Genomic DNA, 12,910 nt, shown 5'->3' with positions numbered 1-12,910 from the left:
AAAAATGAATCAAGGAATAATGATTACCCTGGGTACTTTATAGAAGGGACAAGAAGTATTAATAACATGGAAGAGATAGTAAATGGCTTTAATGAATTCTTCGTAAACATAGGGCCAAAACTGGCAGAAGAAATAAAGGTTGATGGAATAGAAAGGGACACTGGGGAAAATATTGAAAGGAATAGTAGCTCAATGTTTTTAAGAGCAGTGGAAGAGAAAGAGATTTATGACATAGTTAGAGGACTTAAGAACAAAACCAGTACAGACTGGAATGATATTGATATGGTAACAGTAAAGACAGTTATTGATGGGATTGTAAAACCATTAAAATACATATTCAACTTGTCGTTTCAAAAAGGGGTTTTTCCACAAAAAATGAAAGTTGCTAAAGTTATTCCCATTTACAAAACCGGTGAAAGGCATCATTTTACAAACTATAGACCAGTGTCAATACTCTCCCAGTTCTCTAAGATACTGGAAAAACTTTTCATAAAAAGATTTGACAGTTTTGTGGAAAAATATGAATTACTGACAGATAGTCAGTATGGGTTCAGAAGTAACAGATCAACAGCTTTAGCACTGATAGATTTAATGGAAAAGATAACGGAATGTATGGATAATAAGAGGTATGCACTCGGCATTTTCTTAGATTTAAAGAAGGCGTTTGATACTGTTAATCATGAAATTTTATTAAAAAAACTGGAAAAGTATGGGTTTAGGGGAGTGGTTTTGGAATGGTTTAAAAGCTATGTAGGGAATAGGCAACAATATGTACAAATAAATGAATATAAATCTAATCTGATGGATATAGCTTGTGGAGTACCTCAAGGTTCAGTATTGGGTCCAAAAATGTTTATTATGTACTTAAATGATATTTGCAGAGTATCGGAGATTTTAAAGTTTGTAATATTTGCTGATGACACAAATATACTGTGTTCAGGGGTGGAATTGCCACAGGTTTTGGAGATGATCACACAGGAATTAACAATATTAAAGAAGTGGTTTGATATAAATAAATTATCATTGAATCTAGATAAAACCAAATTTATGTTGTTTGGAAAACAAAAGAAAAACATCAAAATAGAAATATGTGTTGACAATGTATATTTAGAAAGAGTAAATGAAATAAAATTTCTTGGTGTGATCATTGACCACAAGCTCTGCTGGAAGCCACACATTACTTATGTTCGGGGGAAAATGGCACGGGGCATTGCCGTCCTGGGGAAAGCAAAGCATATGTTGGATCAGAAAGCACTGCACATATTATACTGTGCTTTACTACTGCCATATATGAGCTACTGTGTAGAGGTTTGGGGAAACACATACAAAGGTAATACACAAACAATAACTATAATACAGAAAAGGGCCATTAGATTAATAAATAATGTGGGGTACAGGGACCATACAAATGCACTCTTTGTCAAAATGCAAGCTATTAAATTCAAAGACTTGGTGGAGTTTAAAACAGCGCAAATAATGTATAAAGTAAGAAATAAATTGCTTCCAAAAGAAATCTGTAAATTGTTCATAGAAAGAGAAGGTGGGTATAACTTAAGAGGGAAATGGAATTTAAAAATACAAAGTGCTAGAACAACTTTAAGAACTATGTCTCTCTCAATTGCAGGAGTTAAATTATGGAACAGTCTAACAGAAGAAATAAAAGAAAGTAAAAACGTAAGCCAGTTTAAAGTAAAATATAAAAAACAAATTTTAAATAAGTATAAGAATGAAGAAAACGGGGTTAACCCAGGACGGTAATGTTGCTGGTAATGGTATTGTGGTTCTTGGTTGTTGGTTTTTTTTTGGGGGTTTGTTTGTTTTTCCATAACTTATGAATATGCAAATATACACATTCTGTATTTTTCATATAAAAGAAACTATACTGTGGTGGGGCTTGCTAATTTCTTTTTTTTGATTTATGTATGTTTTGTTTTGTTTTGCTGTACTTTTGTTTCATATGTTGTTTGTTTAATTTAAGACTAAAAGAAAATTAAAAGAATGAGAGGTAAAACTTGAGGGGGTAGGGACAAATAAGTAACTACTTCTGCCTACTCCTTTTCAGACAAATAATGAAATGATATTTGGAAATGATTGTGAAGGCACATGTTTGAAATAAAAATGAACTGAACTGAACTGAACTGAACATTTTGTCACTAAAATCAGTGAATAATTATGGTAAATAATTGTGATGTTATTGATTAAAATAAATGAGAATCATTTTGGCCAATTTGCTTTTTCTTTTTTAGAGGTTGGGAGCATCAGTCCTAATCGTCTCCCTGAGTTTCCGTTAACTCACCAGTTCAGTTAACATGCTTTGTCAGGTAAACGTGACCGAGCTGGTTTTCTTCCACAGTTATTTAAAAATAATTTTTGGCATTTTTTTAGTCTATATGGATGACTTTAGAAATCAAAAACAATTCAAGTAGCCATTCTCAAAGATAAGCTAAGCTAATCTAAGATATACATTATTTTATTCATTCCTATGTTGCAGGAGCCAAAACATACAAAATAATTTGGCTAACTATAATAAACAAAATTCACAAAAAAGTAAAGCTCTCGATAAATAAAATTAAACTACTGTATACATATTATTTGTTTTAATATAATAAAACCTAAATGATTTAAATGTGTTGTCATAATTTTAATCTATTTAAAATCCCCAAATCAATGTCAATAAATCAGTATTTAGCAGTTATTTTAGTTTGGTTTCAATATTCAGGCTTTCTAATCAACAAACAAATACATATTTTTATACATATTGTATATTATCTGTGTTCTGCACATACAGACACAACAGGAGCCCAGCTGGCATTTTGACTTGGCAGCAGTTTGCCGGGTGCGTTTTGTTCATGGAGTGCCATCTCCCCTCACTGATTATAATACACACAAAGGACTGAATACTGCTTCCCCAGGAATCCAGCCACCAGCAGGTTCTATATTGTTTCCCCCTGTCTGGATATCTTTTGTGAGGGGAAAAAACATATTACAATAAAGGGAAATCTAATTTTAGCATAAAGCATTTGCATAACATTGCCTCATCTTAGACCTTTTTAAGGCATGTAACCTTTTGGACTGTGCTCAGTAAAAAAGAAGCTGAAATACTGACTGTCCATCAGTGTGTTACAGAAAGGTGGAAGGGGGCTATAATGATTGTTAAAGAGTAAAACATGCATATTGATTATACATGCATGTGAAGTCCAGCATTATCTGTTCTTTTTTTTGCAACAAAGCAAAGACGCAGAAGCGACAGACTCGTACCTGCCACACCCAAAGATCTGTAATGCCTCCCTCAGGATTTAAACACCTCCTCAAACATTTGCATGGCCTCTAAAGCCGATAGAGATAAATACTCAAGGTCTTTAAAAGATGGCGCTTAATGCAAGAGGGAGCAGCGTCGGGACGTCAGCACATCTTGCGCCGCCTCGTGAGAGGACACTTGATTGAGCGCATCTGCTGCGAGTGGCCTAACAAACTTGATTTCTTCCTGCTGGTGACATATTGAAATGGCGTGTTTTGCAGGCTGCTCTCTGCGCCTGACACGGCCCACTTACACACTCATCAGCAAGACCTGCTCCACTCTGCGCTCTCAGCTGCTTTGTTCCAGCTGATGTCATCTAAACCTCGTCCCTGCAGGGTTGTCTGGGGTAGATAAGACATTCCCTCCCTCCACTGGTCTCCCACAAAAAAACCCACTCACAAAAAAAAACGGGGCTGCTGCTATGAAGATGGATTGCCCACCTGGTGACACTAGTTCCCTTTCTGCTGAAGCCACTGTGGAGCGCTAACGCAATTAAAGCAATTAATCTTCAACAAAAGGGGTTCAAGGCTGCCTCTCATGATTTTGCATGTTTCTGTATAGGTGCGTAACATAACAGGGGGGTAAAAGGAAGCAGCATAGCAGTCGTGCTTATCGCACAACTGATGTGTGATATCAGGATGCAATCGGCTTTCATCAAAGTCGCATCATTTTCACAACAAGCAGAATAAATACTGTCTTCGACCTACAGGCAGAGAGGCTATTAGCGAGCAGCCGCTTAAAAAGGCAACTTGTCCGACGATTGCCACAACAGATGCTTAACATTTTATATTGTGCGCCATGTAACGCAGAAGTGTGTGGTTACGTGTGCACGTGTGTAGCGGTCACAGATGAGAGTCTGGTGTGTTGTCATGCTGCACAAACAGTTACTATACTTCCTAGTTGTCTTTAAAGTCTGCTATCGTGGCAAAAAAAATTTAAATCTAAAAAGATTCCTTTTAATGTAATACAGCTGGGACTGTCTGAATTTTAATTTCAAATCTGTGCTTCTTTTCCGTTTCATTCTGGAGCAGCAGCACAGGTGGTCTCAGCCAAATATCATTTATTTAGTGCGAGTAAAAGCATTAAAACACATTAGCAAGCATCAAACAGACTGTCAAACTACCAGAACAAAGACAGCGTTAAAGAAATCCATCTACTAAATGTCCATTAGTCTAATACTCGCTGCTGCACTGAAGAACTAAAGTAAATCTATCTTTCTGCTGCAGCGTCGCCCACAACAAACTTCTAATTTCAATTATTCAGGAGTAGTTGTGTGATTATATTTGAATGATTCAAATCTTGAGTCATTTGTTATTTATCTCAGCAGTTGGTCACCGCGTGAGCTACAGTCGGCAGTAAGTGAGAAGAGTGAAGGACAAGTGCGTGCAGTGATGGAATTTCAGGGAAACAAAGAATCGCAAAGCGTCTATTTAACTTCGAGCTGTGCCCCTTTATTCGTCGCTTCATTCGCAGCAACGTCGATTCATGACAAACAATCCAAAGTATGATTTCCAAACAACAGGATCAAAGTGTGCTGTGAGGTTGAAGTTTGTTATGGAAGTGGCACAGGGCAAGTGAAGGGCACCAGCAGCGAAACCACTATGCAAATTCCCCGCCACTTTGTTTGACAAGCAACAACACTGCTTTGTATATATGCAAAGCCTGGCAAGACACTGTGCACACAGCCCTGCTGTCAGAGCCGGGTCATGCTAGAATGGTGACACCCAATGGGCGACCCCTGTGTCCGAGCGAGGTTACTGGGCCAGACTTCACGCTGGACTCAGACAGACGCGCACAAGACCGACAGCGTTATCACGTGTGGCACGCGTGACATTTCAGGGGTCAAACGTGGCTGGACGCTGAGATCGTTCCTCATTGCTCAGAAACCCGACAGAACTTGAATGATTTGATTTCTGGAGCCGTTCTCGTCCCGCTGAGGTGAAAAGTACTTGATTAGCACATTGAAATTTACTCAGCAGCCGGTCTGTTCGGCCGCCACTAAAAAGCTGGAGATAAAACACGGTAAACCCCATTAACCATTACTCAGTTCAGCTTCAAGCTGTTTTTATTCTTAGCCACATCGAAGGAGTGCATCAAAATCTCTCCATGGAAGTACGGCGACAAAATAAGCCTCAGAGATTGAAGTGTTGTGGTGCACACTGACACTGTTCTTTTGAATTCCTAAAAAAACAAATAAATCAGTTTCTTTTGTGATTTCAGGCCTAGACAGACATACAAAGCATGCGCTAATTTAAAACTATGTTACAGTATGCAAGCCAAAAGCTATACTCATTCATACTCATGACAGTTCTGATAAAACACAGTATAGTTGCCACTTCAAGTTTGCCTGCATCTTTAGTCAGTCAGTGTTGTGATTGATTTGACAACATATCTCTGATGTTTTACATATATAAATGCAAGCACGAGAACTAGGTCATCAGTAATGATCTTACCTCTACCCCTAACTCTAACCCTTTACATCAGAATAAGTAATTTTCGGTTTTCTTTTAAGGTGTTCTCCAAAGTCTTGGCAGTCATCAGTGATGATGGCCTTTACAGGTGCACATACAGGAAGTGACTATCAGTGACGAGACAATGAGAGATCATGGAATATCAATAGAATTCTGTGGCTAATCACAAAGACGGGAAAAACACCTGTTATTGACACATAGTGGGCAGGCATTGGGTAAAGTAATCTTAGTAATCTAATGTTGAGTTAATTAGATTTGGAGTTTAGAGTTCTGTCTGAATCAGGTGATGCTGCGTGTTTACCTTACAAATATATAAATATAAAGTGCCCGAGGTGACTGTTGTTATTTGGCGGTGTATAAATAAAATTGAATTGAATCTAACTTTATGGTTATTGGTTAAATAGTACATAGGAAGTTGTCTTTGCCAAAGGATTTGAGTCAAACAGGCACTTAAAATGTGCTAATGCGCCAGTGATTTACATTTTCTGTTATTAAAATGTGTGCATCTCGTCATTTATGGCAACCAGCTGCATAACACACTGGTGTTGGAGGCTTTTACAGCAATATGCTTAAATGAGAACCAGATGAGAGGTGTGGAAGGGGGCGAGTGTTGTTTAGACGTGTCTGTACTTGTGTCTCAGAGCAATAAGAGCACATGCAAAAAGCACAGCAGTTCTCATGTTGATGTAAAAGCAAACATCGCGCTACCTGTCGGTCTCTTGCAGTGGTTCGCTGCCCTTCCGCCAAGAGATCACACCCCAAGGAGACATCTTGGGCTTGCACTCGACGAGCGCGTCTCCTCCTACCTTCACCAGCGTCTGGCTCCTCAGTTGATTGTGAGAAAAATCTGGGGCAACAGCTGAGACAAGAGCAGCATGTTAAAGCCAGTATTTGTAAAAGCCTCACACTTTCTTCTCCTTCCTACAATTTATCTCCGATCGTTTATCTCATTTTAAATGTGGGGCTCAACAGTTTTTCACCATTACATTACAAATACATTGAATTATTGCTGCGGGTAAGTCAATGACAGTGGATTAAAGATCTTTATAATGCGAATAATTAGTAATCAGAATGCTGAATAGTAATGCCCACAGCTGATGGGTTGAAGAGATTGATGTAAGTTTATTATTATTCTCAGACAGGCTTGCATGTGAATCTCTTCTCTGTGTGATCATACTCTCATAACAACTCGCCCGCGCTAAAACCCGCTTTAAAAAAATTGCGCGCTGTCCGATAACCTCCCCGACATCCTCTTTTTTTCTCCCCATTGACTAGTAAAATCAGGTGTATTGAGCCCGAGCCCAATCGGCTACACGATCAGGATGAGACACGCCGGAGGTTGAATGGTGAATGAGGGCGGCTGCCGACAAAGAGCGAAGAGTGACGGGCTTGACAGCGCAGATGGGCGAGGCTGGTGAACAAAGCAGCTCCGAGCATACATCACTGTCAGCAGGACGCATTCATCTTATAATTAATGCTTTTCAATTAGTGGCCAATGAGAGGGAGGCCAGAGGTCATCTGAAGAGGGAGCAAACTTGAAAACAAACACTCTTGCACACACATCTGAAGCAGGGACGCGCACATGCCAGAGTGGGTGTGTGCATCCCTGCACACTCTGTAAACCGAGGCAGGGTCTTACCTATAACTCGCAGCTCTGCATTGGAGTAGACCTCCCCGTGCTTATTGCCGGCCACACACTGGTACATGCCGGTGTCAGTCAGGGTCAGGCGACTGATTGACAACACCCCGCTGGCGACCTGTATGCGTTCCTACGGACAAACAGACACGTGCCTTTAATATGCCTTACTCCCATGGCTCATCTGCATAAAAACAGGCAGCCAGCGGCCCAGTGAATTATGGTCTGGAAGTGACAGACGTGGCAATAAATCTAGGTTTTCATCACTAATGGAGGCAAAGGCTTGGGTGGATGGAGGCAGGCTAGCAGAAAATGACCCTAATCAATCTACATGTTTATGAGAGTGAAATAAAACCATGCTCTATTTATATCTCTGACTGCACCACAGGGCCCGTTTCCCCTTCAGCAGAAAGAGGGGATAAGAGGGGAAGGAGTATCGAGACATCTGAGGTATACGGCGCTGTGAAAATTGCTTTCCAGATAGGTATGCCCTGTACATACTAAGTGCTGTGTACATGGTCACGCTGTACCACCGCTTCATCTGTTTGGACTATTTGCCCGCCTACGGGGGGGAAAATCTTGCTCGTCACTGAGCCATCAAATTAAAATCTATTTAAGGACGGCTAGGCCCGATGAACTAAAAACTCGGCTGGATCAGTGAATCAGTCGGACATTTAATCCCCAGTATACATTTATCTCCCTGAACTCGAGTTTTCGCACCGTTCCTTCACTACAGTATTAAATCCTCGAGCGGTTTTCATACATCTCTATGCAGCTGTGTCAGGTTTTTCGCCTCCCCTGTGTCCCTACGTCTGCTGTGTTCTCCTCCGGCTTCACCCATAATGTCATCAGAGCCTATTTCCATAGGGTTTTTTTTTTGGAGCGGCCTGTGCTCCAGTTGCCGGGGATTAAGGTACTGTGACATGAAAAGAGAGACCGTCCTCGTCGAAAGATCACAAACTAATCCTGTGTTTGAGCAGGTTGCGCCTGAATTTCCATACCGCTCAGGCACCTCCGGATGTGCAGGGGCAAACATCCCTGCTGGCGAGGGAGGCGAATGCTGGCGTGTATCAGTCTGTGCATGGAAAGCATTCCCATTTATGGCAGCTATTAATTAACCATGACATTCCTCTCAAATCAGCAGTTTTTCATGCAGGGACCTGGGGGGACCATCTGTACGCCTTATGCTGAATGAAAATGATTGGCAATGTCATTTGCCAACAACTCTGGTGTGATTTACGTGATAAAAAAAACAAACAAACAAAACAAAAAAACTCAAAAAATATGAATAAATAGAAAAAGTGAGCTTTTCTGGGGTTTTTTCTAGAATTACTAATCACTAGTCTTTGTAAGAATGATGCAAAACACCTGTAAAACTTGTACAGGCTACATTTCATATCTTATTATCACAACAACTTCAATCTACTCATTTGCATTCAAGAACAAAAGGGTGGGGGGTCTTTCATTCTCTTATACTCTAATCTTTCAAGTTTGATCTTTGTTGACTAAGAAAAAGAAAAAATCTCAGCAGGGCTCAAACAAAAAAAAATTATTAGTGCTCACTGGAGGAGAAATGTTAAAGAAATCTGCTAATTCTACTCATAGATGTTTGATTAATTTACCCTATGTGCCTGAGTAGGACAGAAGTAGCAGACGTGAACTAAGCTCAACAGTGGCTTTATAATAACAAGAACAAAACTTGAGGCTAAGCCTGTTTGCTCCACTTGAGCTTGAACGAACATGGAAAACAAGGAATTTCAACCATCTCTCTCATCCTTTTTAAGTATTAAACCACACTTAAAGCAACATTATTTGAAGCCTTTTGGATAAGAGTCCTAAGAGAGCAGGGAGACCTAAATTCAAGTGCAGAGCAGTAAGCTATGAGTACGGTGGTCCTTTAAATGGACTAAATCCTGTTTCACGGTGGAGTTTCCTTTTAATTGCAGCGCTACTTAATCCTGCAGCCATTGTCAATAAAGCAGCAGAGAGTGAGGTCCTTCTGATGAAAACTGCCACAAGAAAAGAAACACAGCTATTCTGACACAGGTAATAAAAGCAATCCTGAGAAAAACTGAACACAATAGCTTGTTCGCTGTGGGTCCAGAACATAAAATCTCAAAAACATGTGAAAACCTATTAGAGTTTAGCAATGACGTCCTCTTTTTCAACGGCTCTGGTTCCAGGAATGAATTTCCCACGTATTTCTCCATTGACATTTCAGAAAATTATACACAAGTATATATAAAAAGTTTTAAGCCTTGAACCAAGCCAATCCACGACGAAGTGAATCATGATGACATAAAGATTTGACTTGGATGAAAAAAACTAAACAAAAAGAAAATTTAAAAAAAAGGTAAAGGTACAGACTCCCCCCACGACCCATTTGCAAAGCCCAGATTCAGACCAGCTTCCAACTTTCTTTTTTTCCTTTTTCTTTTCTTTTTTGCTATTATTTTCTAGTTTGTGTTTCGTATGCTCGTGTGTAATAAAGTATAGCCGATTTTTGAGCCAAGGTCGTCATGGTAACACTGATCTCCACCAATCAGATTCACAGTTGTTTCAATTCAGAGATTGTGGATAAATTGTGTTTTTGTCTAAATGTTTCCACAGGGACAGATTTGAAGTGAGCCTACCTTTATTGTTTACAACATTATGGCGTGTAGTCAAAATCCATATCTAGAATACGAATGTGGTTTTTACTTAGAGAACTTCAATATATTATTAAAAGAAATATAAATGTCTGAGGTCTTCAAACATTTACCATCTCATGGAGTCCACTCTAGTTCTTATGTAATTCGGCATTTCAGGGTCGAAAGGTTATTTCAGTTGTGAAAAACATGCAAACATAGAGGCGTAATTGAGAGCAAAAATTGGTTCAAAATACGTTCAACTTTTATAACGCAAATTTACAGTACTGTGCAAACGTTTTAGGCAGGTGTGAAAAAATGCTGTCAACAAAGAATGCTTTCACAAATATAAATGATTATTGGCCCCAAATGTACAAGACAACGACACCAAACACAAGGCAAAGTCATTAAGAACTATCTTCAGCACAAAGACGAACTGGAAGTACTGGAAGTGATGGTACGGCCCCCACAGAGCCCTGATGTCAACATCATCGAGTGTGCCTGGGATTACATGAAGAGACTGAAGGCTGTTAGGAAACCTACATCCACAGAAGATCTGTGCTTGGTTCTTCAAGATGTTTGGAACAATCTGCCAGCCGAGGTCCTTCAAAAACTGTGTGCAAGTGTACCTAGAAGAAGGCAAAGGCTGGTCACACCAAATACTGATTTGATTTAGATTTCTCTTTTGTTCATTCACTGCATTTTGTTGATTGATGAAAATCAATTATTAACACTTCCATTTGTGAAAGCATTCTTTGTTTACAGCATTTTTTCTCATCTGCCTAAAACCTTTGCACAGTACTGTACGCTGTTCTCCAAGGAGTTATAATTAAGTCCAGTGTCCAACATTCATGGAGAAAGGGGATTCACGAGAAGAGTAACAATTTAACTATAAACCTGCTGAAATCCAAAGAAATAATATAGAATGTTCTGGATAAAGTTTTTTTTTTTTTTTAACAAAAACACATAAAGTTCAGTCCTGCTATGACTTTGGTGATAAATGAAGGTAAAAAGAAAACAATACTAGTCTGTTTTTGGAAGGTTAATGACATCATTATCTGCCACTCCACAGCTGCCCTCAAATATATTTATGCTAGTCTTTAGTTTTTAGGAGAGGGTTAGTTTGCTTTTTAAAGTAAAAGTCAAGTGCTGAGTTGAGAAAAGGACCATCCTAAGGTATGAGGAAGACTCAAGAAACTGTTCCTACTTCATCCAAGAACGCGCTAATGCTAAAGCTGGAGAGGGCTAGAATGGCAGCTGAATGATTGTTCATGTGTATTAAAAACAGGGGCACAGCACTGCAGTACACTAAAAGGATGTGAGCTTAGTGGAGGGTCCATATGTCATCATTTAACAAGTAAATGTAGCGCACGTATAATTGACTGTTTGACCCTCCAGGAACCGACATAGTCAAAAAATGACTTTTACGTTGCTCTTTTTTATGCTCAAAGTTCATCAGAAGTTACTTTCAGTGAACTGCTCAGTCAGAAGAGCCTCAATTGATTCATCATTAATAAATAACAACAAACGGCGGATCCTCTCCCCACCGCTTCTTACATCGCTGACCTTTCCCTCTTCCACTCATTAAGCCACTGCGGTTAATGGTGGCATTTCAAACAATGTAACACCTTCGCTGATTAATCCATTCACCCATGCGTTTGGAATGTATCCATTAATTATGTGTATGTTCAGAAGAATTGTGCAGCACAAACATCAGTGCCATCACTCTAACCTTTAATCATGCACTTACGGCCCCGTATCCAGAAGGTGATGTACTGTGCATGTAGTTTTTCTCTGTTTTTGAAGCGATCTTTTGAAATGTAATCTATAACCTAAATTCTTAAAAAGTAGACACACTGTGCAAAATGTGCAAATCTCACGAATCTGTTTTATTGACAGTAGAATATAAAAAATAAATCAAATGTTTAACATTTTAATAAAAAAATAAGGTCATATTAGACAGGATTGTGTTTACCCCTGTGTAGCTTTCCCTCTTCCTGTAGCAACAGTTTGTACACATCTAACAACTGAGGAGACCAGCTGCTGGACTTTTGAGACAGAAGTGTTTTCCTGTACTTGTCTTTTATAGGAGTCTAGCTGCTCGGCAGCCTCGTGTCTTCTTTGTTTCTTTGGTTTTTTCATGTTTTCAGTTGGTGAAAGGTCTGGATGGCAGGCAACTTCAGCACACAGACTCTTCTACTTTGTTTTCTGAATAGATGCAGTATGTAGTTTAGCATCGTCTTGCTAAAATATGCAAGGCTTCTGCTGAAAAACACATCATGTGGATTTGAGCATATGTTGCCTTTTCAGTTGTGCAAGTTGCCAATTCCAAAAACACCGATGCACCCCATACCATCAGAGATGCTTTTGAACTGAGCACTGACAACAAACCAGACGGTCCCTCTCTTCTTTAGTCCAGAGATGTGGCGTCCACGTTTCCAGAAATGTTCTTTTTGATTTGTCTGACCACGGAACAGTTTTTCCACCTTTCTTGTGTTCAAACCGTGTTTCCTAGCTTCATTCCTGGATTCAGTAAGTTTAGATAAAGAGAAGACTGCAACATTCCTGATTTTATAGCCTTTTCTTTGCTTGATAGAGCAGATTAACCTGCATTCGAGGACGGCACTGTAAACTGTGGTCACAGACAGTGATTTCTGGAAGTGTTTTGGAGTCTGTGCGGTGATTTCCATGCCATGATCGTGCCTGTTTTTGATGCAACGCCACGTGAGAAGATTATGGACCTTGAATATTGAGTTTCTGCTTTCTCCAGACTCTCACAATCTTTTGATGATTTTATGTACTGTAAATAATAAGATATTCAAACTCTTCACAGTTTTACAATTTTGCAGATTGCTGAACCTCTGCTCATCTTTACTTG

General features: G+C 39.5%; 1 protein-coding gene across 3 annotated transcripts in view; it reads right to left on the bottom strand.

Moving 5' to 3' along the window:
* cntn4 (contactin 4) overlaps window positions 1–12,910 on the bottom strand; it is a 194,323-nt gene that overhangs the window by 55,960 nt on the left and 125,453 nt on the right. For all 3 annotated transcript variants that reach the window (XM_025907489.1, XM_005450133.4, XM_005450135.4), the window contains 2 exons: window positions 7,409–7,538; window positions 6,478–6,628 (listed from right to left, as the gene is read on the bottom strand). In XM_025907489.1, coding sequence (XP_025763274.1) covers window positions 6,478–6,628; window positions 7,409–7,538 — 281 coding nt within the window. The remainder of the gene's footprint in view (window positions 1–6,477; window positions 6,629–7,408; window positions 7,539–12,910) is intronic.

Source organism: Oreochromis niloticus, linkage group LG5, assembly GCF_001858045.2.
Source record: "Oreochromis niloticus isolate F11D_XX linkage group LG5, O_niloticus_UMD_NMBU, whole genome shotgun sequence".
In the NCBI taxonomy this organism is placed as follows: domain Eukaryota; kingdom Metazoa; phylum Chordata; class Actinopteri; order Cichliformes; family Cichlidae; genus Oreochromis; species Oreochromis niloticus.
This window is presented reverse-complemented; position numbering and strand designations above follow the sequence as displayed.